Source organism: Rissa tridactyla, chromosome 2 (genome assembly GCF_028500815.1).
Source record: "Rissa tridactyla isolate bRisTri1 chromosome 2, bRisTri1.patW.cur.20221130, whole genome shotgun sequence".
Taxonomy (NCBI): Eukaryota; Metazoa; Chordata; class Aves; order Charadriiformes; family Laridae; genus Rissa; species Rissa tridactyla.
The window spans coordinates 157652638-157680048 of record NC_071467.1 but is presented as its reverse complement, the minus strand read 5'-3'; the positions used below and the strand labels follow the sequence as shown (position 1 = coordinate 157680048).

At 46.0% G+C, this 27411-nt stretch overlaps 1 protein-coding gene across 1 annotated transcript in view; it reads right to left on the bottom strand.

The window, feature by feature from the left end:
• PTPRN2 (protein tyrosine phosphatase receptor type N2) overlaps positions 1 to 27411 on the bottom strand; it is a 663063-nt gene that overhangs the window by 97905 nt on the left and 537747 nt on the right. The window contains exon 16 of the mRNA XM_054190602.1: positions 9861 to 10073. Coding sequence (XP_054046577.1) covers positions 9861 to 10073 — 213 coding nt within the window. The remainder of the gene's footprint in view (positions 1 to 9860; positions 10074 to 27411) is intronic.

Here is a 27411-nt window from a genome sequence, read left to right as displayed (position 1 = left end):
CATCACGTTTCTCCTCCTATCTTAGGTGGCCAGCCAGCCACTCACACCTTTCACTGTGATCCACTGCAGCAAAACCTCTTCCACCAAATCACACCATTTCACTCCACACGAGGCATTTTTCTTTCTCAGGAAGCCAGGATGAACTCCAGTTGAGAGAAGCTGGAAAAAGGTAAAATCCCAGCTTCTTTTCCCCACGCTGTCAGAAAAGCAGCAGCATACTGAATTTTTCCTTTTCATCTTTCTCTCGTTCTTCTATTCATAGTTTTCGGGAAAGATCAATACTTCTCTGACATGTGAATATTCTGCCCGAAACATTTTTGAAGATTAGGGGATGGAAGATTGTTCAGACCAGCAGTACTAGAAAATGGGTAGGGTTGGTAGTTATGGCTCTGCTACAGCCCACTTCAAACCACGTACCTCTGCTGTTGTCAGACAGCATGACCAAGGAAAAGCCTTCCCGCCTGCACGAAATGCATAGATCTCCAGGTTGGGTAACATTTGATGAGGGGAAGTGGGGTGGCTTTAATCAGCCTAGGTAAGCATGTAAACCCAATACCAAAAGTGAGTTTTGTCATGGTAATGATGAGCTGTTCCCACTATGGAGAGCAAGATCAGCCACTGCTGAGATCTCCGAGATGCTGCCAGAACACAGTTCTGCAAAGCAGCAGCAGCCCTATGTAGAAGGAAAAAGGAGGAATCCTCAAGAAGCCTGTAACTACGTTAGCTAGACAGGAAAACAGAAGACCACACCAAAAATGAATAGGTTTCTATCAGTCTGAAATATTAAAAATTTAACAAACTATTTCCCTGATCAAAATCTGTGCTTGTTCAGAATGCAGTCATCCCAAGCAAACATCAATAAAACATCACTCATTTGTCTTTGGCAAAAAAGACGTAGAAACTGGTCAGCAAAGCTTAGAGAAAACCTCATGCGTTTTCCCCTTCGGATAAGCCACCTACATTTCTCCAATTCAAAAGCTATTCTCTCCCATGGCCCTCCAAATTAATTTTGGTTCTTTTGGTTCTTCTCATCTCTCCAGTGATGAGAACTGGATCTGCACGCTGAAAGCTGAGGACCTGAACTGGAAGATGAAGAGCTGCGGGGATGCCCCAGCTGACTTACCCTGCAGTGCCATACACTGGTGCCATGAGAGCTTAGAACCTGCACCAGCAAAAATCACGGCACAAAGAAATCAGATGAGGTGTCTCAGTCCTTCACCATACCGTGCTGGTAGGCATTGACTGAATCAAAGTTTGTTTTACAGTTCTTAAAACTGCTGGAAAGCATTTATATCTGTCGTGCACATAAATATATGAAGAGGAAAACATCTTGGATAGGAAGTCCTCATCCCTGGAGCTGTAGCTTTGTCCCTGTTGAGAGGAATGAAATGAGGCCTCTTGTCCAGTCAACACAAATTACATCCTTGACATCCAACTCTTTGTAGTTCTGCACACAGGCCACCCACGGGTCCCCTTGCCTTCATGTGTCACACATGCTCCCAAGGCTGTTCGAGACACCATCTCATGTGTGCCTTTGGGAAGGTTGGAGCAGTTGAGCAGCATGACCCCAGGAGTGCTCCAGTCTGCTCTGCTCCAACTTCTTCTCTTGTAGTTTATACCACAATAAAATGAGCGAAAACTCCACAGTCCACCCAGAATATTCAACTTTGCAACGTCCCTGCAAGAGCTGCACAACAGGACTACAGGCAGAGGCAAGTTGAGGATTCAAAACCTACTTTTGTTCATCTGTCCCTCAAAACAGCCAAGTTCACTGAGGCTGAGCACAAACACGCAATGCAGAAAGGACAAGAGATTCCTGGAGCTGGGATCTCGCTGGCTTTGGGCAGGACGTGGACCTGCTCTGCCAGCACACTGCTGAGCACAGCATGTCTCCCCTGCCCGCATGGAGATGGAGAAAGGAAGCGGCCCTGCAACCCCCACTCCTCTTCCCTTTCGCTGCCCACCGTGTGAGATTGGCGTGAGCGATGCGAGGTGTACCCAGAAGAAAGCAGTAAGAAGAACGCTTTTTTTGTACCTGACAGACTTCAGAGAATAAACTGCAACCTGTTCCTGCTCGCAGGCAACATGGTCCTACAAGAACCGACAAACATCATCTACAACAGTTCTTTATGTACACAAAATTAACTTCTACTCTCTTCCAGTGAGCACGACCCTGATACAAGATTCGTTCCACAAATAAAAAAGTCTTACCAGTTAAAAACCTTAAAAAATATATTTTTTTCATCTAGAATATATTTTTTTTCTTTTCGTGCAGCACTCTGAGGGAATATGAAAGGCTCAGCAAGCCAGATCGCAGTGTTAGCTGCTGAGCGTTCAGAGAATACACAGTAGAAGAATGTGTCAAACCCGAAACACAGTAACAGAGCTGCTCCAAAAGAAAAAGGAAAATCCTAAAACAGAAAAAAAGGGCAGAAGTGTGTAGGAAAGACAGGCCTGATTATCCTCTACATTACATCAGAAAAAAAAAAAAAGGCGACTGAAGACAGTACAGCTATTCTAGAAAGAAATCGGGACACTTGAGATGATGTACTGCCTGGGACTGCAGATCAAATACTCTCCAGCCCATTAGGCAAGACTGTGGTTATCTTTGGCTTCTTTATAACGTACAGGCACTGGGACGCAATCAATTTACCAGAGGGAGACAATCCATTGTACTTATCCAGAACCAGCCCACGCTCAGCTGGCAAACAGCCCGCCACGCGGCAGGGACGGCTGGAAGGGGCTCTGAAGCAGGAGCGGGATGCTCGGAGGCGGGATGCTTGGGAGAGGGAGCCCGGACCTCAGTGGTCCAGGATGGGGAGTTAAGGCAGGTAAAGCGACAGTAATTCTCACGCTCTAAAACAAGAAAACTGCCCGGTGAATCAACATATGTCTTTTTCTTGGCCTGTGCTAACTGTGCTGAGAAACTGTTTGGGAGAAAGTTGGGTGGCTTGGCCTGAAATGGTGCCAAAGCCATTTGAACAATTTACAGGTTTAATTTACCAGGCGAGATGCAGCCTGCAAGTCCAGAGCACCTCCAGCACATTTTCTAAGAAATGCCTGTTTGGGTAAGGACTCTGGATTTCCCAGTAATTAAAAATGAGTCACTAACTTAATTTCCGCTCCTACTATTTTTTTCTTGGCGTTTTCTTACATCTTAAATACACAGAAATTCTACTGCAAGATGCTTGGAGCACGTTTGTCCTTGTTCCACAAAACACCAAGCTCAAACACCGTTTTCTTTAGACAGGGAAAAATAAACAGAGGCGGGTTAAGAGGAGAGGGTCGACATCACCTTCTCTCTGCCACTTTGCACCAGTCCTACGCAGATAAACATCCAACTGCTTGAAAAAGAGGGTTTATATTACTCAAACCTAAACCCACATGGCACCTTCTCATCCAAGCACTCCAGGAGCTGTGTGTATACTCATTTTCCTTCCATACCTGCAAAAAAACCTCTCTCTCCACCCGCCCGCTCTAATGTCAGGAGTGTTTTTACTCAAAAGCGTTGCTGCGCTGCCGCTGCTGCAGCAGCCCAGCACCCGGGCTGCCAAGGTAAGACCTGCTCTGCTCAGGGCAAGTCCATTTCTCCGAGTAATTTACAAAAGTTATTTTCTTCACTAGGAAAAGGTTGGAGGAGAGCCTTCCGTACCAAGCCCGATGAACCCCTCTGACACGGCCAGCGCGGCTCCCCTGGGGCAGGGCAGGGAGGAGGCGATGGGAGAGCCCCGCTCCTCCCAGACGGACACGACGAGCTCCAGTACAGATTTCCTGAAGTGCCCGCCGAGATCTGTGCCATGGAGCTTCACTTAAAATGGGCATTTCTCACTAAGCCGTATTTTGAAGTTGATTTTAAATGCTAGGGGCATGATGGATAACATACCCCTATTTATTTATTTATACTCCAATTTATCAAACAGGCATGTTTGATAAATTTCTGCTGATTTATAAATTCATACATAACATTACTACCATTTAACTCTATTTTACGGCTACCGCAGGAAGCAAGGTTAGGGCATTGAATAGTCCACTGCACCACAGGAATTGTGGTTTGTTCTGAACGCTAATTGGATAAAAAACAGATTAAAAGTTAAATCCATATTTGTACACCTCCTGTTTGGCCTCATTCTGCTCTGGCCATCCACTGACTTCAATGGAAGTGTTTAACATAAGGTAAGCTCTCTCCTAATCACCTTAAAACGCTCCCCACTTCTCCCTTCTCTCCCTTGATTGCTATGCATGGCCATTGTGTAGAATATCCATTTTGTACGTTGTGAAAACTGTCTCACCTTAAAGTACAGTGGTTTATGCAACAACATTACACACAATGTATTTGCAGGTTCCTGAGAATTCATTTTAAGACAAAATTCTAATTAAAGATAGAGAAAATTGTTCACATAATACACAATAAGCAGACTGGAATGGACAAGAACGACTCTTCTAAAACACATATCTCCCTGCGTATGCTTTATTACAAACAATTACAGTTTGTCCTGTTGCTTTGCATAGTCACATGAGATGATTTTTTTTTTCCTCTTTTAATAAGGACACAGGAAAGGAAAAGATTAAAAATGCGTTATGTCCTTTGTTTTCCCAGAAGAAAACACAAGCAAGCCCTTCTTAGTATTCAGCCTTAAGGCAACATTTTCATCTACCCCAAATCCTTACTAAAGGTATTCCTTACTGAACTGTTTACTAAATACTCATGTACTGAATATACCTCATCCTCACTGACAACTTCTTTGCTTAAGTAAGTGCAGCGAGGGTCATTGAAAATGAGAGTTTTATATAGCTCTGAGGTAATACTTCATCGTACTGGTTATCCCCAGTTTGCCAGCTTACTTTGGTCCCAATCCCGACGGTAATTTGAATATTACCGAGAACTTGATAAATAAGAACAGTAAAATTTTCCTTTTTTTTTTTTTTTCCCCCCATTTCACTTCACAAAAATCCATTTTCTAAGGAGCTGATCTGCAGTACTACTGTAACGTTAAGGTCTTATACTAGAATAACATGTTTGCTTGTGAAAGCCAGTCTAGACTGTAAAAGATGAAGCCGTATTAGAGGTAATGAATTAACTGTATTTAAACACACAAAACAGACAGGATAGTTAAGCAGAGAGTACGTTTCCTGCGGATTTTTTCACTTGGAGCCTTTTAAAACATTTGCAGCAGAAACATTTGTTGTAGTTGTTGTAAATACTGTGTTCTTAACATCTCAAATCAAAAATACCAGCAGGATGAAATCTGTAAAAGCACAGAGAAGTTCTTAGGGGCTTCGAATACAGAAGGATCATGTAATTAATAAGACTGTATTTTACAAAGGAATATATGATTTGTATATAATATAATACATGTAATAATGTAGAATTTAACATGTAATTTACAATTATGTGCCTGCCAAATCAAGTTATTTGATCAAGTTTAAAAAGCTGGTGATGTAATCCAGCAGCACTGACGCTGCACGGCTCATGTCGCCTTCAATACTTCAGGCAGTTTAAGAAGAAACTTCATTGCAAACTGTTTGGTCTTTGCCCCCTCATTTTTCAAAGGAAGTTCTTTGGGCTGAGGTGAAGGAAAATTAAAAAGAACATTACTGACATAAAATATTAAAAGGCAGGCTTTCTGTGAAACCAGCTTCAGCCCATTTTAACTTTTGCCTTTAAATTCCGTTATGGGCGATGTTTTGCAGCACATTGTCAGTGATGCAGAAGTCCACGCTCATGGAAAACTTCTGCAGCGCAAAGTATAAAATATGCTGATGATTTAACGTCTCGCACAACCCAGCGCTCCCCACACGGGGGTCAAAAGCCAGGGTTCAGCCGGACTCGCAAATACATCACCCTGACTCAAACAGAGCATCCCTAAATAGTAGCAGTCACTAACACACACTCATTACATTAATAAATTGCTTGCTAATGGGAGCGGTGACAAGTAAGATGTGCACTTAGTGGCCCTGCTTGCAGCCCGCCCCCGATGCCTGAATGCCCATTTTTTCTTTGGGTTACGTTCTAAAGGCTCGAAAGTGCATGAAGAAAATCTGCTCGGTGTTGTGAAATAAATCAAAGAGCGTCTGCTGAAAATTCCTAAAACGCTTTCGGCCCTAATCTCCCGGACCAGAGAGTGGGCTTGCAGAATGCTAAACTTGCTTTTCAAAGAAGATCAAAGCAAGGCGAGCAACAATTAAACACACGGGCGCAGGTGTGCGCATGCGCAGGGGCAGCGCCGAGGCAGCAAGAACCTCTTTTTAGTGATCCCTGAATGCAACCACCGACTTATCTAATCACTACACACGTGTGATTTGAAAGGACGGGAGAGGTGTTGAAAAGGGACGCAAAAAATCATCCGCCTTTATGTATAAAATGTGTTTTATACACACGCAACATTTTGAGGCACGCTATTTCTGCTCATTTTGAAAAGCTCCTTAGCCACTGGCTAATTAAACCAGCCTGTAACTTTGTTGTTTGGGGATTCAAAAGATAAATGAAGTTGCAATTGTGTATCTGCCCTTCCTAGCCTTACTTAGCCTGTCAACAGGGTTACTTTAACCCTTTGAAGGACAGCTACTTGCCTTACCCAACACCCCAAGAACCAGCCTCCCACCGCAGCCTCCTCAAGTGCCATCGGGCCCTTTGGCAGCTTATCGAGGGCCCCGCGGAGATTTTTTTATTTGCCCACTTCAGTTTTTAAACAGCATTGGCCGTTCTGCCCAAGCCTGGTCACTTCTACGTGCCCTTACAGGAGAAACACTCATGCTAGGAGGTAAGCGGGCTCAGACAAGAACTGCTGGTGCTGGCAGGTGAGTGCCCCAGGGACAGTGACGTTGCATGACAGGCGTGGGGCGGGGGGATGGACTTCACAGCCAACCTGCCATTTCCCTGACAATATGATTTGTCTCTTTTCCCCTTCTCAAGCTAGTATTCCACGAGAAAGAAAAAAAACCAACAACACAAACAAAAAAACCCCAACACCCAAACCAAAAAAAAACACCAACCAAAAACCACAACGGCAGCTGTGGGAAAAAACTCTTCGAAGTTCACAGGGTGAGTAAGGAAGGAGTAAAACCCCGAATGAACCCTCCCGGCTGAACTGGGTTAGGATGAAAAATGCTTCTGCTAAACGATGAAAATTTAGGTCAGTCTTGTTTATGTGAAAATATAAACCACTGACATTTTGAGAAGCATGTGAATCAAAGTGGTATTTCGGTGTTCTCTCTGAATCACATCAGGCCACCAGGCCCTTTTATACCAACCAATTTCTCCCCCTTCAAATTAAAATAAAAGTAATCTGAATTGTCACTTAAGCTGTAAGCAGCAACATAATGGAGTATCGCGCTTTAAAGTCTAGTGGCAGCAGCTGCTGAAATATTTCATATTTTTAAAACACTGAGTTAACCGAGTAGATACTTGGGAAACATTCAGCAGATGAGAACAAAGTAGGGGTTTTTTTGAAAGCTATCTGCTTTTTTCTTCCCCCATATTAATACGGGTTACATTATTCCCCTATGAGTATCAGAGAAGATGAGGAAAAAGATAATTGATGCTTTTCTGAGACCTAATTGATGTTATCCAAAACATGCATCACACCAGCTATCCATTACATTTAACACAGCTCAACATAAGGCGATTTTGACGACGCGAATAGGGCTCAATCCTATTTCTCTTCAATCCACGTGAATAGTTTATTATATACAGAACCAGGCTCAGTGATTCATTTTGATAAAATGCTACTTAGTGGCAGCAAGACTGCCTGAGTATTTTGTCTGCCTATACTGGGGCCTCCTACTGCTGCCATTGAAACAAATGGCAAAATTCCCATTTACTTCCACGGGAGGAGAGCCAAGCCCTTAGAAACCTTTGTATTTAAGGAAAAACATTTTTCCTCCCACTCATGACTACAGTTCCCTTGAAAAACCAATGGAAATGTTTAAGAAGTCAGGTGGTTAGGACTGGGCTCAAAGGTCAGGAACAAAGAATATTAATACAGTCTTGCTATTGAAAAACTCAGCAGCATCCTCAAAGCGTCGTTGTTGTTTTTAAACAGAAAATGACACTCTCGGCTCTAACTAGGAAGATTTTAAAATATATATAAATCTGGGAAGAAGAAATGAAGCACACATTTCATTTAGTGTCTGGATTACAGATTCTTATTAAACAAACCAAAGCTCATTATAAAATCAATATCAACTTAACCACTATACTCCCAGGAGAAATGGCAAAAAAGGTCACTCCAAGAAATTCAAACAATTTTCCTGCTGGAAGGGCACGATTTTAATTACAGATACTATTAATTAGAGCTGTCAGTAGGAAGATTGTCCTGTTAATTATCACAAATTCAGTTTCAAGTGTGATTTTGGAACCTGGAGGGCTTTTTTTTTTAAAAAAAAAAAAAAGAATTCTCCTATTCACGTGTAATGGAAGAAAAAAACTACCTATCGCTTCCGCAGTTTAAATAAGCCAACCGCAAGTTCCCTATTAAAAACAAACAAAAATATTTATGGCCATGGTCTCTTTGGCCACCAAAACTGATTTGACAAACTGCTGTTTTGTTCAGACTTTATCCTGAAGGACACTCCTTTTTTCCACTGGAAATGCTCTTGCTCTCTTTTGCTTTTGAAGTCATTAAATTTAAAGATGCAAAGTAATTTAAAGATTATTTTTTTTTTGAGAAAACATTCAATTTAAACCGAAAAACAAAACCACTCCTGAAGATACTAATTGTTACAGAAACATACATATTTATCATTCTGTACTACAATCTCCCTGGACCCAGCCTATGGAGACGTACTAAATACGTTACATCTTTAACATGTAAGAGGTACAGGCAGACCCAAACTTTGCGAGGAAATATGAGTTTATTCCCGTATGACTCCCAGCTGCCAATTTAAATCTATCTCAGCTCCAGAATACAGAAAGGCCATGATGTCTGATCCTAAGCAGAACAAGAAGGTAAAATAAAACTTGACAGAAGAGTGCCATTAGCGAGACCCTATGGGTGCACAGCAGACACGGATACTACGGCAACAATGTTTACACATTCTTGAATTCTTTTTCCTGGTCACACTCCAAATATTTTGGGATAGGAGACCAGGGCTGTGTGATATATGACTATAACACATGCATTACCACACCAATAACACGCGGAGAAATAAGTGCCATGATCTAAAACAAACTTCAGGCAGATGCAGAGTGCCTCCCCACCCAATACTTTTGAAACTGAAAGAGAAAGCCCGAGGTTTCTGATTTATTTCAGGAAATCTGACTGCAGTCCTCCCGTATTACTGGGTACACATCTGCTACCATTGTTCTCCCAGAACCAGTCCTAATTCACCTCCCCATCTATCAGCATTAGATTTCATTTTATCTGAATAATGGCAGAAGGTGGCAACAGATCGGGTCAAAGGCTCTTTTCATATCAGACCCTGAAGAAGTCGATTACTCAAAAAGAGAGACATCTTCAGATAACCGTGCAATCCATTCCTCATAAATGTTAAAGATTTTTTGTTATTAATAGTGGCAGGGGTGACAGATTATGGATATTAATGTTATTTTTCAGAGAATTTCAATGGCAAGGGCTTTTTTTTTCTTTCTTCTTTTTTTTTTTTAACGTTTCTAATTAGACACGAATTTACAGCAACTACCAGAATAGCCAAGATTAATACCCAGCAATAAAAAGCTGCTACAGTGAATCCGCGGGAATATGAATGGAGCGAGGGGAGGGCGGGGGGGGGGGGGGAAGCGTCGGAAACAAACCCACCCCCTCGGCTCTCAATACGAGCAGGGTGTCCCGTCCCCCCTTTCCCCGGGCTCCGCCGCGCACCCCGGGGGGAGCAGGGCCGGAGGAGGACAGCTCGGTCCTTACCTGGTAAGCAGCGGGGGCGTCGGAGCCGGCGTCGGCCCCCAGGGCCGAGAGCTTCTCCTTCAGGCGGTGGTGGGCGCGGTGGCGGAGGCAGTAGGCGACCCCCGACGCCGCCAGGACCCCGGCGATGCAGGCGAGGGAGAGGAGGGTGAGGAGGAGGAATTTGGCGGACTCTGCCTCTTCCCCGCGCTGCGGGAGCGGCGGGACGTTGTTTTTCTGCAGGGGAGGAGAGAGAGGCAGCGCCTGAGTTGCGCGGTCGCGGAGCAGCGCGGAGGGGGAAGTTGGGGTGGGGGCGGACCCCCGTCGGGGGAGAACAGCGCTAACTTTCAGCCAAGGATGGAGGCAAACGGACGGGCAGGGACAGCGCTGCTGACATGCCCCCCCCCCCTCCCCTCCCGGCGGCTCGCATTTAACTACCGAAAGGCGTAGGCGGGCGCGTTGGCTGCGCGCAACCACCGCGGAGCGCCCCGCAGCTCCGCGCCGCCCCGCACGCCCCCCCGCAGCTCCGCATCCAGGGCCAGGGGCTGCGAGGGGGGCAGCAAGGGAAAATCCGGTATTTTTTTTTTTCTTGGAGTGAAAAATAAAACACGGAACAACAGAGAAATAATAATAATAAAAAAGTAGGTGTCGGTCCTTCCTGTTGTCTGTTGTAGACGGAAAAGGATAAAAAAGCCCGATAGTTCCAAACTCCTCCAGATTACTATTATTTTTGCAGCAATAGGAGAGAATCCTTCTAGTGCATTTCACTTGTCTCCATGTGCTAAAAAGTTGTACAATAATTTCCCCTCATTAGCTTCATTATAAGCTATATTAGCAACAATTAAAAACGCAACATGAAAATGAAAAGACCAGGCGCGCAAATTGCTGCAAGACTCATTTGGCCTGCATTCCCCCTTTCACAATTACCAGGGAAATGAATTGAAAAGCACGCCCCTGCCTCAGTCCTGGTTGCTACAAGATGAGAACAATTAGCAAACTCCTTTCCACCACCTAATTTCGCGTGGTAACAAAATGGATTTTTCCCCATGAATGCCTAGCCGGCCTATTCATTATCTCTCCTCTATTAGTAATTTTCTGCTCCGTATTCAGCTAGCCAGCTCTTAATTTCCTCCTGTCTTGCAGTGTACACAGTGGCTCTTATGTCAGGCCCGGTCCATTTTTATCTTGTAATCATAAAGGCCACCAAAGCAATTATCGCTGGTCTTGACTGTAAAAGCTTGTCATTAATTAGCCTCCTTGCCTTCAGTGCTGCGGATTAGCCGGGGCTGAGGCTGAGTTAATGGAAATGCAGGTTCAATAAGACTCCCGGATTTTCTTGCCTGGATGCGCCGAGCGGAGGAGGATTGCCGGGTTTGTAAACCCCGGGCGGCGGCGCGGGGGGGGCGGGCGCTGGGCTCGCCCAGAGCCAGCCATGGACCGCCCGCCTCCGCGCCCGCGCAGCCACCGCCGGACCCGCCGCCTCCCTCCCTCCCTCCCTCCCCTAAACCGCAACCGGCCCCTCCTCCAAATCCCAACAGCCACCAGGAGGACGGGGCTGTCCCCCCCTACCACCGCTACTGCCGCCCCGGCCCCGAGAGGGGCTGCGGAGCCGCCTCCCCGCGTCCCCCCCCTCCCCGCCCCCGGCGCGGCACCTGCCCCGGGGGGAGAGCGGCCCCCGCCCGCAGCACCGCCCGCCCTCCGCACCGGGCGGGACGGGGGGGGGCTTGCAAAGCAGACCCGGGAGGGGCAGCACCGACGGCAGCCGCCGCCTGCTCGCAGCTCGGCCCTGGGGCCCGGGGGGGTAAAGGGCTGCTGCGCTCTGCCATTAGCATCCCCCTGAAAGGCCGCCGTCCCCTCGGGGCCGGAGGTCGCAATCTGCATCTAAATAGGCAACTCCCGCCAAAGTGCCACCCCCCCACCCCCCCACCCCCCAAGAGCTGCGCCCCGGGACCTTAATCCGCCTCGCCGCGGCGTTTGGCCTCCCATCAGCGAGGCGGGGACAAGCTCCCCCCGTCTGTCCCCCAGCCCCGGGACCCCCCGCGGGCCGGCCCCGCTCCCCGGGGCGCCCCGGGTCCCGGCTGCGCGCAGGGGCACCGCCGCCGCCGGCGGGAAGAAAGAGGCTGGCGGGCCGTTTCGGGCACTGCGCCTCAATCTCTGCTCTCTCTGCTTTCGCAACCGCCGTTTTAAACGGTTTTTCCTTCTCCGGTGGCCGTGTGAAAGAGCCGCACAAGCACCCGGGGAAAGGGCTATGCCAGAGAAACAATGAAAACGACGGGAGCAAAGCGCTGTCAAATGCCCCGAGTAAACACGGGGGAGAGAAAAGAGCGTGTTTTGCCTTTCTCCCCCGGTAGTTATAGTGATTTTAGATGTCGCTTCCAACTTTGCCGGGCAGTTTTCCCCACAGAGCTGGGGTCGCCGCCCCCGGACCTGGCTGCCCTTAACAAAAGAAGTGCTCGCCGAGACACCCCGCACGGCTTTACCCGATAACGTGAAACACGGGGAAGAGTTTGGAACCTTCCGTGGGGTGTTCAGCATTGTTTACACCCCGGTAAGCATCTCCCGTGGGGAGCCCGTGTAGCCGTGTCCCTAGCGACGGGCTCCAGGCAGGCGAGGGTTTGCAAACCCCCTACACGTCTTGGGGACCGGCCCCGGCCCCGACCCCCCGTGCCCTGGAAGGGGACGGCGACCCCCCAGCGGGAGGGAAGGGGCGAAGGGGCTCGGCCGCTGCCCGCCGCTCCCCGCCTGCGCGGCCGCCCGGCGGTGCCCCCCCCGCGTCGGGGCGGCTGGCGGGGAAGGGAGAGGGGCTCTGCCGTGCGGCCGCCGGCCCTTCTCCCCGCTCCTTCCTCCCTCTCGCTTCACGGGGAGCAGCTCCGGAGCCGCTGCCGTCGGGGCCCGGAGGGTTCCCCTCTCCCCTCCCTGCCTCCGTGGGGGTGGGTGCTCAGGGCAACCTCGGCCAGCCCCCACGCCGCCCTCGGAATGGGGGACTGCTGCCGGCTGCGCGACCCCGCATAAACCGCCGGGTAAAGCCGACGGCGACGCCCCGCCCGCCCGGCTCCGGGTCCCGCAGCGGCGGCTCTGCCGGGCCCCGGGCTGGGGACGCCCAGTGCCGCAAAGGGCAGCGGGGCCCGGCCCCCCCGGGCATGCCCCATCGGGAAACAGTCCCCACTGCCCCCAACTCACTTGGATAAACCCGCTGCCCTTCCGTCCTGCTTGATGTCTGACCAAACATCAAATTATGAAACGGGTAAAAATTAACCCGACGAGTTAGTTACCAGCTCCCTCCCTCTTCCCCCTCACTTCCCCCCCAGTCAGGAGCGCAGATTTCCCCACCACACCTAAACCCCCCATTCTTCCCTGCAATAAGGCCTCAGCCTGAAACGGAGCCCAGGGTTAATTAGAGGCGTCCTGTCAGACTTGACTTGAAATTGAAAGAAAAATGTTTAAATATTTATGAATTTGACATTTACAGGCGGATGTCTTTTAAAGCAGAACACCTCTCCCTGTGCTGGTTGGGGCTGCCATGGTGCGTGTGCCTGGGGTGGAAGGGGAACAATAGCTGTTGCATAACAAGAAAAACAAATCACCTTCTCCCCCCCGCCCCCCCAAGGCTTAACAAATAAATAGACCACATAAATTACACATAATTAAATATTAAACTCAGCTACATGTAACTATGCATTTTTTTAAACTTTATATAACAGAATATATTGACATTCCTCTGAATTATTTTCTCCTCCGAAAATTGTGTAGTACACAGAGTCCCAGGGAAGGAAAAACAACCAATTCCTAAATGGATGGCTTAGGAAGTGACTCTAAGTACAGAGGCTTTGGAGATGTTCAGCCTGTCTTTCCTTGCTTTGAAACAGCTTGGCCTGAGCTTAAATGCTAGAAGGCAAAGATTCACCCTGTCTGAGAAGAACATCACACCTAGCACTTACACTCAACAGTGTTTGCTTGAAGTACACCGCTTCTGTCAGGGTTTGTGGTAGTTTTGGGGTTTTTTAAGAATGAAGAAAAAATGCTTAGGATCTGATCTCATGTGGGCTTTCCCAGTCCCTCGACAGAACACATTTTATATACACCCAGAAGTGAGTCAGTAACTAGAGCAGCCATAACACTGGAGTCACAAATCACTGTTCTAATCAAAGAGCAGTGTCCCGTTCCATGGTGTCATCCCATGATGCAGCAGAACAGCCGACATTTCAAACAAATTCCAGGCAAATGTCAGTAAATATTTAATGTACGCTTTCATGTAAATAAGTTCTCACACCTATGTTGGAAGTGTGGGAGAAAGTCTTTGCAAGAGCAGAGAGGAGCTCCCCACGCAGTGATGTGAAAGCTCACCTTCCAGATGCCTCAGCAGAATTACACTTCATTATTTGCTTTAGGACACAGGGCCTGATTCTGAAGCAAAACTCTAACTGAAGTTGAGGTTTTGTTTTGCTTCATAAACTTAAAAAGAAATTCCTGATTTAAAACCAGGTTTGCCAGTTGCTGCAGCCGACCTCTCTTCCAGTTTGCAAAGGAAAAATCACTACGATTCATTTTAAACAACTTGACATTAGAATTTTTTTGCAATTTTTTCATGCCTTGATTCTTACATTTGTATTAGACAGTTTTGTTTCTGAGCAGTAATAAAAAAATGCAGATTTCTTAGTAAATATGGGCAAAAAGATGAACTTCAGAATATGATTTGTTTCAAAATATTAGAATGTTAAAAAAACTCCAAGAGGTGCTATTTTTAATTTGGAATTCACTATAGAATCTAATAAATGAGAGAAGTGAGGTGGAAATAATCATGTATTAATTCTGTGCATTACAAAATCTTTTCAGAAGCTATTATCAGAGCAAGAGGCATTGTGGTTTGGATTCAGGGTGGGAGAAATCCTTTGTGCAACTGAAAGCTATTGTTCCTCTGTGCAGATGAAATTGTACTTGCAAATCTGCCATTCAAGGAGGGAAGAAAGTGCCTAGGCAGAAGAAAAGAATTCTACAAGAAAATCATTATTCTTAAAAATAAACTTCACTAAAATAAGTTTTAGTTCATCAGGTTTTGGGTTTTTTTTTTTTAAGAGGATCCTTTGCTAATAGTCGCAGTCACTGACATTAAAACAAACCATAAAGGATACGTGTATTATTTCCTTAATATAGAAAGCACAAAGAAAGGGATGTGTGTGGGTGTGTACGGAGATATATATATAAAATATGTATTCATATATATATACACACACATCTGTGTATGTCTGCTCGCTTAAATATATCTAAACTTCAGTTCACATCTAGTAATTTCCCTCTGTAAGGTTATCTGAGACATAGGTTGAGATACACTATGCTGGTTAAGTTTTGATAGATTGCTAGAAAACCAGAGAAACAGTTTACATCAGGAGGAGCCTGGCTACCCTCATCTGTCCCCAGGAAACCTACGGGGTTTTTGGTTTTGTTTTGTTTTTTCCTTTAGTAAAATAAGAAAGCAAACAGAAGGGAAAGCGGCATCTCCCTCGGTTTTGATTCCTGCATCTCCTCCCCTACTTCATGCTTCCCAGTCAGGTGAGAGTGGGGCAGCAGGGCCTGGGGATGTTCACCTTCAGTGCATACAGTGTTTCTTGCGTTCAGCGCTGCGCTCCCCAGCTGTATGGTCCAGGCTACTTGTTGGTGTTTTAAGGTACTATCTTTAGAGTTAGTAAGAGGTTTCTGGGGCCACTGTCCTCTGCCTCCCTCTTCACAACCACCCCGGAAAGCTCGCCTGATGCCAGGCTCACTTTCAGCAGATGTCAGTTCATCACCTGAAATGAGGTCAATTTAACGCTTTTACTTGGGAGGATGAAATCGGATGGGAAGGTACTTTTTTGCTTCTTTTAGGGGTCGGAAAGATTAGACAAATCGACAAACACAAAAGGCAGATGGATTTCTGGGAACTGCAGCTTATTCAAATCACTGAGAAAGGTCACTGCAAGAGCCACAGATCTATTCATCTGTAGGGGTACAATGATCTTTCCACAACCTTCAACACCACAAAGCACTCTGGAGCGTCTCTATACCTTTTAGTAGGATTAATACCACGAACAATGACTGAATACAATCAAGAATTCAGCGAGTTCAAAGATCCCTTGATCAATGGTAGATATTTCCTTCTGGCTTCCTAAAGGCAAACAGAAGTGAAGTTTCTGGTTAGAGTTACGAGAAATTATAGCTATTATCCTGAATCCCACTACAAGGTGATGCCGAAATGCCAAAATGTCCAAGAACCCCAAAGAAGTTTGTGGCATGGAAGGAATAAGGATGCAAAAGAGGAAATTAGAGAGCTTCAAGATTTTCCTGAGGATCTGGGTATTTTTTTTAAGCCGACATTTAGTTAAAAAGCATGGCACAAAAGCCTACAGCATCAGTGAGACGCTGTAGGGATAACACACAACTCAGGAAACTGGACAGCCACATCCATGCCTGTGGAGGAGGTAGGCGAGCCGGAGATGGAGAAGCGTGGCCCGTTCCGCCCGAAGCCGCGCAGGGCGCCTCTGGGGTGGCAGCAAGAAGAGGAAGGTGTGGAGCCACCATGGTGAAGAAACTTCGATTCCCATCTCTAAAGGACTCAGGAGCTACTAGGGGGAAAGCAGCAGAATGGGAGCGCCGGGAAGCAGGTTTCCTCCTCAGCCCAGGCTTTGCAAGCCAGAGGGAAACAGATAAATAGAAGGACTCGGCAGGTCCAAGTCACAAAGTGTCAGAGCCCGAGCCAAAGAGGACGGTCAGCGACAGCCGAGCTTAATCAAATATCTTCGGCAAGCAAGAGAAACACAAGCCGTAGTGCCAGCGCTGATCTAATGCCGATGCTGAAGGCACATAATTTAGGGATTAGATAAAGCGCCCTTAAACTGCCAACAAGCGAGCCGTCCCTCGGTAACCCGCTGGCAGAGCCGGAGGCCCCGTCAGCGCCGCAGCCGCCCCGTCTCGCCGGGCCCCGCGGCTCCCGGTCCACCCCCGCCCGGGGACGGGACCCCGGCGGCCGCCTCTGCGCACCTTCCGCGGGGCACCGAGCCGAGGGGAGCGGGAAGGGCACGTCCTCGCCCCGCCGGGCCCGCTGCCCCCTTCCGCCCTCCTCCCCTTTGACGGTCCCGAGGTATCGCTCGGCCGGGGGCTCTGGGAGCCGCGGCCGCGGGGCCGGGGGGAGGAGAAGCGGCCCTTCCTCCGCCCAAGCTCCGTCGCGGAGACCCGGCCCGGCCCGGCCCGGCCCGACGGAGCGGACGGCGGCAGCGCTTGCCCCCCATCCCGCCCGCCCCCACACCCCGCTCCCCCGCTGGCCCTGGCCGGGCCGCCTCGAAACACGGCGCTCCCCCCGCCCCGCATTCCGCCCCCACCCCCCCGGTCCTCCGCCGCATTTACCTGCTGCCATGGCGCCGCAGCCGGCGTGCCGGGACGGGCTCCTCCCCGGGAGGGCTCAGCGCACCTCGGCGGGCTCTATCAATCCTCCTCCGGTGCCAAAACTTTCCCCTCCCCCCCCGCCCCCTCCGCTCCTTTCCCCCTTCCCCACTCCCCTCCTCGGCGCAGACAAAGGCGGCGGCAGCCACAAGCGCTGCTGGCAGCCCCGCGGCCGCCTCCCGGCGCGGCGCGGCGGGGCGGGGAGAGCCGGTGTCCCCGGGCGGTCCCCGCGGGGCGCGGGCGCGGGTGGAGGATGCCGGCGCGGCCCGGCTCTGCCCTCCTTATATCGGGCCGGTGGCAGCCCCTGCCGGCTGCCGCACATGGCCCATCCACCGGTTGCTATAGCGATGCCTCCCCTCCACATGTTGCTGGCAGCAATTGGCTAAGGAGGTCTGGGCTGTGCAGAAACCCTTCGCCGGAGTGAGGCGATGAATGGACACGGGCTGTGTCACTCATTTGGAAAAGCTGCTGGGGGTTTCTGTTGTGGATGATGTGGGGGGGTGTTTTGCTTTTGCTTCGGGTTTTTTTTTTTTTGGTTGATTTTTTTTTATTCGTCCCCCCATCTTTTTTTTTTTTTCTTTTCCTTTCTTCATTTTATTTTTTTTTTTGTTTTAGTGCCACCCTACAAGATGGAAGCGGAGGGCAGAACAATGACGGAAAGCCAAAATTAAAATCAAACAAGGGAAGCAAAGAAAACCTAAAGATCATTTGCATGACAATACAGCAAAGAAGCCCGCAACGTTTCTTCCTGAAAACACTTTCCTCCGTAAAAAACAAACCAAAACAACCCATCACACAGCGACAAGCAAAGGTGGTCCAAACTTTTCCCCCTCCCGTCCTGGTTCTCCAAATAACCACGAAATTAGGAAGCAGCAGTGTCCTGCGACCAGCCATGGGACGGTGGCGGAGCCCGGCTGTATAAATCACGGCAGGGACTGCTGAGAGCGTGTCCGCTGCGGGCGAACGGGGCCGGGCTGTGCCCGGCGCTGCACATCCACAACTCCGAGTTAGAGCCGCTTTTCCGCGCAAGTGCCCGGGGCAGCACCGACCCTCATAACGAAACCCCGCGGTCTTCCCCGTCTCCCCCAAACACGCTGCGGGGGCACCCCCGAAGCATCTGCCTGCGGAGTGCCCCGGCTGCGGGACAAGAGCGAGCGGGGACAGAGCGGGGAGCTGCCGGGTGCAGGTGACAGGTCCTTGGGAGGCCCCTTCAGACCACCCTTCCCCCGATGAAGCGCCCTCCCGCCTCCCTCTCCCCATTGTTTCCCATTGCCCCTGCGGCTGGGGATGACAAGCAGGGCAGAGCTGACCCGCCTCTGGCCGGTGGGGGGGCGGAAGGCACCCTCCCTTCCCTTTCCCTTTCCCCTTCCCTTTCCCCTTCCCTTTCCCTTTCCCTTTCCCCTTCCCTTTCCCTTTCCCTTTCCCTTTCCCTTTCCCTTTCCCTTTCCCCTTCCCCTTCCCTTTCCCCTTCCCCTTCCTCTCTGCAGCCCAGAGCCAGCCCGCCCCCCTGCCGCCGCCGCCGAGCCCCAGCCTCCCCCGCCTCGGGCGGTGGCAGCCCCTGCGTGTCCGCCCCCCCCCCACCCCGCGCAAAACCCTCCTGAGCCGAGAAAACCGCAAATCAGGGAGGGGGAGCTGTTTCCCTCCCCCACCGCCTCCCCCGCCCACGAGGGGACCCCCCCGCCCCGCCTGTTCCCCAGCCGCGGGGCGGCCCCGGCGGCGGCGGGACAGTGCGGTGGGGGCGGCGTGCGGGGGTGGGATGAGATGGGGTGGGATGGGATGGACGGGGCGGACCGGGCCGCCCCCTTCCTCACTCCCCCCCGCCGCACCGGCAGCCGTCGGGGGCACGGCCCGCTGCCTTCCCGGAGGGAGAGGTCGGCTCGGGCTCCCCGCGGCTTTCCCGGTGACACTGCAGCAACCCCACGTAGCTTTTCCTTTTTTTTTTTCCCCTCTTTCCCTCGCCCTCCCCCCGTTAGTATTCCTCCGCCCAGCGCCCCTCCGAAGCCCGCGCCTTGGTAAGGACACGGCCTGTCCGGGAAGCCAAGGGGGGGCGGCGGCAGCCCGTATCCCCAGAGCATCCCCCGCCCCAGAGCGACACTTCACTGAAACCTACAGGACAGCGCCGAAAGTGTCACCACCAGCACCGCGCTCAGGGTCGCCCTGCCATATTCCGAAAGCGCAGAGTAGCTGTGCCGTAGGTCACCCCCCGCCACCCACCCCCCCGCACCGACCCTCCCCGTCGCCGGTGGAGGAAGATGCTGTTTACATCGACACCATTTTTTTGACAATAAGGTTCCTGGGGAGCAGGGAGAGGTCCTCACGCTCCTACCTGCCTTCTGCCCACGGAAGTTCCTTCTCGTTCCCACAGACGAACACAAACTTGGCTTCTCCAAACATTTAATCAGCTACAGTTTTACCGCGCGGTATCAACTTATTACTTTGTCGGTCTGATAGCACACTTCTGCGTCTAATATTACCCTGCTCCAGTAAGAGCCGTCGCACACGTAATTTGCTCACTAACCTGTATTACTTAAGTTGAAAGATAAATGAACCCGCCAAGAGATTTCATTAAAAGGACACGTGTGTTTGCATATTGATCCTTCTAATGAACTGTCTGAAACTGATAAATACATCCATTAGCTGTGTAGTTTATATTTCTTATTTACAAATATATTAATTATGATTTCCTGAGCAAACATTGCATCTTTTCAGAACTGACAGGGACTGAACTGGTTGAACGTTAAATTGACTGGCCAAAAGCGTCAGGAGACAGCAAAATGCTATTTAAAACACATTTTTTTAACTGTGAAATTTTGAGAAATTTTTAGTGAAACTCAGAATACTTTTATTTTTATGTAATTCATATTTTATCACATGCTAAATACAACCTTTGAAGGGATGGTAAATATCTTTGTGAGTTATGTCACAGGAAGAAATTATTTTAACACAGTTCAGTTAATAGCTATTCATTAAAAACTTAGGATGCGTGACCAGGCAGAAATAATGTTCAGTAGTTTACTAATTTAAAAGTTTTTAAATGTTTTTAAAGTTTTCATAGTGATGTTACAGCCTTTATTTGTGAATACTGGTACTTGATCAAACCTCATTTTCAATTGAATAACTTACATGTAGGTGGTCTAAATAAATTTTCTCATATAATTTAATGCATTTGTAAACGGGAAAACAAAAAACACCCTGACATCAGCAGCATTTTGGTATAGAACTTCTAGAGAGTTTCATGTCTTTTTCTTGGAAAACACTTGAAATCGAAAGTAAAAATGACTTTGAGACAGTTTCTCTGGTTTCAGCGCATCTAAAATACCAGTATTTTCAAGACTTGCATTAACATTCATCTAAATTTAAGAGCTGTCTTTGAACAATGCCTAAACTCAAAATATTCTGGATCTTGTGATTTCAATGAGAATGATGCTGGAAACATATTTGCAGTTTGCACAGAACAAACCTGTTTTCTAAGAAGCAGCGATGTTTGGTAGGATTCCCTAAAAATCTGTTCCTCGTAACTGGGTGCTGAACTTTTTGCCTTGATTTCTGACTAAAAATCTGTCTGCAATTGTAAGTTTAGTCACTTTTTTTCTGCAAATGCATGCACAATGTATAGCATGAAATAGATTTTCATTCTTTTAAAGGATGTATGATAAAGCTAAAATGCCATTTAATCTCATTTGTTGTTTTGCTTGAAAGTTTTATCTAACATCCTTTGGAGCCTTGCTCATTAAATACAAATCCGAGTATGCTGCAGAGGATTCTCCACAGATTTTCTGTCTGCGAGGATCTTAAGATCAAAGTTGAACTTCCTTCACTCCTATGAACAAAAAATCTCTGCCAATTACTAACTTCTTATACGCATTTTTTTCAAATTACCTCAACTTCAGGAATACATGGATTAAGAAAGAGACAGAGCCCCTGTGCCTTGAAAACACCACGGCTTGCTTATATATAAACCCAACACCTAGGACCGTAATTTGGAAATGGACTTAGCAGCATTTTACCCACTAAACTTCAGGGAGTTTGACATCTTACCTTCTCATCGTGCTCATCTGTGAAGATCGACACCAGACACTTTCTACTTCCAAGTAAATTCTAGAGCTCTTAGCTTTATTAAGAAAATGATTTCATTCTGGCTAAGATTTGAATCTAATTAATCTGTCTTCCATTTTAAAAATGATAACTAAATTCAAGCTGCGTACTATTCTTCAGAGACAGCTTAAAATATTAATTAACTAAAGAGTGCATTTTCCATTTATTTTAATTACATTAATACAGTTTCAATAAATAAAATAGTTCTATGCTTCATCAAATCAAACAAACTTGAATGCAAATCTTTCCGTTGATTAGTTCTCTGTTCACATTGGCCCTTTTGACTGTTTGTTTTTAAATGGGAAAGAGATGCAGAAGTGTTTGGGGGTTCCCGTTAATGAAATGAGGTCCGACTGTCTGAAAAGGTCAGCTCAGCCTTCCAGGAGCCCTATAAAAGTGACATTCTGATAACATATTGCTTGTAAAGGTATTCAGTGATATAAAGCTGGATGCCTTTATAGACATTTTTAAACAAATGCAGATTTTTTTTTTTATTACATTTTTCCAGTTAAATTAAAAAAAACCTATTAGATCTCTCTGATCCCCTTCCCTATGATGCTTACTGATCCACAGACAAAATATTACAAAACAACCGGATGAACTGTGCTTTTAATATTCAATTTAATTAAAGCTGACATGTTCTAGATTTGCAGGTGAACCTCTTTCTTGAGATAAACCCCAGGACAAGGCAGAGGCAGTCTTGTTAGCAGTTATGTCAAAAAAAGTGTCATTCTACCTACTTCGGTAACAATTCTATCCTTCAAATATTTGAGCAGCAGCAGCAGCTCGAGGAAAACTAAATATTGAAGAAAAAGTTTCAAAATACCTCGGGAGTCACAGCAGGTGTTTTGAAACCTGTCCTTTATGCATTTCAAGAAGAGTTTGAGTCCCTTTGTAATTCAGGGCCCAATCCCACCCACCTCAATCGGAGAAATTAATGATAAATCAACAAAACTAATCAAAATAGCAATCAGAACATTACAGTAAATGTTTTCAGGGTCAGGCTCTCTGTAAATCAATATTTCACAAACTATACTTGCAATATTGAAACATTAATTGCATTCTGATTACGTTTATATTCTCAGAATATAGATAAAATCTGAACGTAAGCTTTAACATGAGACTAAATACTGTTATGAAAACCCGATTAAGAAGCTTCTATAAAAACGGCAACTCAAAACCTGTTTAATGGTAAAACACTCTGAGAAATGCATGATTTTACACCGTGATCTTGTCCGAACAAAACGTGGCTGTCGCTGAAATGCTGAACTTATTTTACGTGCCAAGAATTCAGAGAACTGTTAGGTATCAGTTTCCTCTACTGTAATATCAGCAGATTAGTTTTGTTAAAGGGCTATTTTAGTATTGTCGTGAAAAGGATATGCATTTCTTCTTTCCTGAGATGAAAACAAACTATTACAGCGAACAAGTATTTTCAGAATAGTCGCCAGTGCTGCAAATCCGTATGAGATCTGAAATCAAGATGTGTTTTTTCCTGCCTTTGACACAAATATTGCTCTTTCTATCTTATCTTCTAATACTGATAGCCTCAGGACAAACATAGATTATGTTAGAAAATTGTCCTTCATTATATTGATCGAAGTTCACTTCCAACCTACCTGTATCTAATGACAGAACATTTTTATTAGTTTTAAATTGTTTGCGTTATAAATTCAACATAACAAAATGCCTTTATAAATAGTTTAAAGTTCTAAACCAGATGGTTTACAAAGTTCTTATGTGCTTCACACAGTCCCATTGAGTTTCTTCTTACACCCACCTACCATTTCTGACTGCAGCTTTGGGGGAAACACAGCCATGCCTTTTATGAAAACACGTTAAGACGGCATTTTAATTGGTATATGAAGTTTTAACAATTGTCAGAATTACAGAGCACCTAAAGTTCATGCACCAGTAGCACTGCACCTTATTTAAGATTTCCAGTTGGTGCTGCCATGGCTTTCGAGTCCCCTATAAAGGTCTTGCTTTTATGTTGTGACACATAGGAACGGTGGAAGTCTGACCAGCACCGGCAATCTCACCACTAACATTGCTCCTGGAGCTGGGATTTAACTGATAATTTGGCAAAGATGCCAGACACCCAGGAAAATCCTTCTTATGCTTTCACTATATCTAATACAGACACCTCCCCTACTCCCACCCCAGTTCTGTATTTTTGAAAGTAATTTGCTAGGATTTTTCTCTTCCTTTTCTCCTCCTACTGAAGAAATGACAAAATGCCCCTTGATTTGAAGCAAGCCCTTGGTTGGTAAAGCAAGTAGGGACTCCGTGAGTGGCATTTTTAATAGAACTAGGTTCCTGAAAGTATGAGCACTTATCAAAAGGAGAAAGAGGACCCTGACACATGTAGGAAGAAGGACAGAGACTAGGTAACTTTCAGAAAGTCCCTTTTCTTCTCTGAGTCACACAAGCATTGAAGAACATTGAAAAATTTGCCTTTTCTGGCTATAGAAACAGGAAGATGACTACATCGGTTTATGCAACCACGAGCTATAAACCCTAGATAAATAATTATGTGTGACAGCATGCTAGAATGAATGTATCACACAGCCATTTTAAAAGTACGTGCTTTAAATTTATGCCTTCAGATTACATATGAAATCAGAAAGATTGCAGAAAAAGTACTTATCCTATGTTTTGCATGTAATGAGGCACACGCACACACACTCATTAGATTTTTTCAATTAATTTCCCAACAAAGTTCTAGAGATTTAAAATTCTAGACTTTAGAGTCACTGCTTTACCGACACAGGTATAATTTACTCTAAATGTAGGTGTGGTCCATAAAAGCTTTTACAAGCTTTTACCTGTACTCTTGGTGTACCTGACACTTGGTGTTTGAAGCAATTATCACTGAAGTCTCATTTTTTTTAAACAGAAGAAGAGGAGCAACAGTGCTGGTTTACAAGAAGGGAAGCTTTCACCCTTAAACAGTGGTCTTACAAGTGGCACCGAGAGCTCCGTCCGCCTGCCTGTCACTGGATTCCCATAACTTCGTCAGAGTTTTGTAAGGGCAAAGAATGAAGGGGTCATGCCAGAGCTTGATAAGACACGCACTGACAAGCCTCTCATGCAAAACTAATTGCAGAGGGAAAGTCAGTGCTTCTGAAAAGATCTTCTGTTTATCGCTTTTTTGTGTGACTTGCTTGGGCTTTTGAAAGAGTAGACCTTCTTGCCCGTTCCCTCCTTTTAATCACTCACTCTGTGTACGATAACTTTGGTCAAAAAGTTTTCCAATAAATCTCAAAGATTTCTCTTAGTTCAGTATCAAATTTTAAATTGTCAGCAATGCTAATGATACAGCCCAGCCAAACACAAAGGTCATTAAAATTAAGGGGTTAACCGTCCCAAATTAAGTATAGAATTTAGTTTTCCATAATGAATTAGCCACTCTCCAACATAGCAGCTCCTAACTTTTATGTGTTACATTTCCTCGTGAATACAAGGAAATTGATGAGAAGCATTACTTGCGGAAAAAATTCCACTGGAATTCCTTCCATCCTCCCTCTGATCCTGTCCTCAGAGCTCCCGAAGGCACCGTGGAGATCTCAGGATGGACTTTAAGCACACCCAGAGAAGACCTGCAGGTTTGGCGCATGGATCGATCGCTTTGCACGTAGAAGTGTAGCTCTCCCCCAGGAACCACAGAGGCCAGGAAATGGGTGCCACGGTCACAGTTACACTTTTTCCTACTACCGAGCCCTCCTTGTAGGACAAACGCATGCTAGGGCCTGACTTCACAGGAAAAAAGAAACTATGCCTTAAAGTATTGACCGTTTAAAATGTAAATGTACTGAAAGTTTAGAGTTATAACTATGATTAATAGAAACGTTCTGCTGTTCAGCTCTTTGAGCAAATGGAGAAGGTACTGTTGAGACAAGGAAGTGCGAAGGCATTCTTTAAGGCCTTAGTTTTCTTACGTCGTTATCTCTAACTCACTATCTTGGATAGTTTTTAGCTAAGTTAAGGCTTGGTATTGATTATCGTGTCTTCTGTTTCACTAAGCCAAACATTTGCCACAGCACTACTGGGGACTACTTTGCTGTAACCCCACTGCCTGTGTGCCCTGATACACGCTTGTGCCATTTACGCTGCCACCTTGCTTCCAAACACTCAAGTCAAGTCCCGGAACCACAGAAAGTCCTTTAGGCCCCTAGTTAAGGGCTTAAGTGAGGTGCAATGGGCACCTTGGTCTCCTGTTGGTCTGAAGGGGCTCATAACAAATATAACTTGTTTTCTTTTATGTTCAATATATTCATTACTCTACTGTTGATCACAATTAAAAACCAACCGAAACAAATATCCTCTCTTTAGAAAAGTTACCATAGAAACAAGACCAGAGAATTCCCTTTAAAAATGTCAAGATTTCCCTCACATTTAAATACGGACTCCCAGGCATTACTCATGCACCATTAAAAACTGCAACATATCCAGTGAGTCATTAGTTTAAAAATATATCCATAAATATACACTCTTTCAAAAGATAGAGATGGTTTTGTCTCAGTAAATATGTATCACGACATGACCCAACTTTTGATTTTATCTTGTTCTGTTTTACATCCCCAGAGAAAACTTGAACGCTGCCGTCTTTTGTTCAAACACCTGATTGAGGAAAGGGAGAATAAAAATCAAGAGTGACAAAACACACAGAATGTGAGAAATAGCAGCAAAAGCTAGACAGAAAGGAAGAATAACTCTGAATACATATTTACATGGTAGTAGACAAGATGAATGGAACGAAAAATGCCAGAAATGAGGCATAGTGCAGACATTCTCCATGTACAGAGAGAATTTTAGTGTTGTATCTTAAAATAAGAATTTTCTAAAATGGAGAAATTTCCTAATTTAAACTAATTGAGGCTATAGTACTGTGCTACAGCAGTTAATTTCCATTTCTTTGCACCAATCTGTAGTATAATATTAATCTCAAATACTCTTCTACTCCATCTTTCTTCTGCGGGAACACTGGCAAACTCTGACAGACTTTGGCAGAGTAGAAGAAGGTCCATCTGCATAAGACACTTTGATCATACAGAAGCAGAAGAAAATAAGCTGGAGTCAAAGTAGAAGGTGCTCCGCAAGTAATAATAATGCAAATTTAAAGAAAATTCAGAATTGGTCACAAAGAAAGCTGACAAATAGTTTATTCATAAACTCTTGCATATTTAGAGGAGGTAATACAAAGGAATTGTGCCCTCCCTTTGCATTACTGGCTCTGCTGTAGGCAAATAGCATGGCTGAATGGAACCAGATTAACAATAATAAAGACAGTTTTCTCATTTTCTTTGTAGCAGAGCCAACCTGAAAATGAGGAAAAACAACAAAATTGAACTAATTTTTGTTCTGCGGCTCTTATAGAAAGGTTTGATTTCTTTCATTTTCTTAATGCAAGGAATCCTAGAAATTTGCCTCTGAAATTTTAGTGGTAGAAGTCCCCCCATTCCTGCATAGTCCTATTTCCTCCTTTTTTATCCTGCTTCCTCCATTTTCCCCTCCTGTTTGTCACTTACGCAGGGAGAAATAAACATTGAAGGACAGATACAAGAAAAACAATAAATCCAGTTTAAAAAAATGCCAAGGAAAATTATTTTTCTTTCTTCCAATAATCAATTCCGGCTGATTATTTAAATTTTTCAAAAGTGCTGCAAACATTTCCCATATTATAGAGAAGTGTCAAATAAAATAAAAAATACATTTTTTAGGCACTTACTAATTTATATCATCACCATACTCTGACGGTTACAATATACTTTTATTTTCTTGCTGCCAGAATGGCTTCTTCTGTTCCCACTTCAACTGAGCGACATGGGAAAAGAAAAATAAATCCAAGGAATGAAACAGATTATCTGAAGGTGAGAAGAGGTGCAGCATCAGGATAGATGACACCAACAGAAAAACATATTCTGGGAGTGACACCAAATTTTAAATTAACTTTCAGATTATGATTAAAAATTTCTTGCCAATCAGAAAGATAAACACTGGTAGTATTTTTCCTCCTAAAACTAGGAAGGGTGGTGCATAGTACAGCTTTAGCTGAGGTATCCTTGCT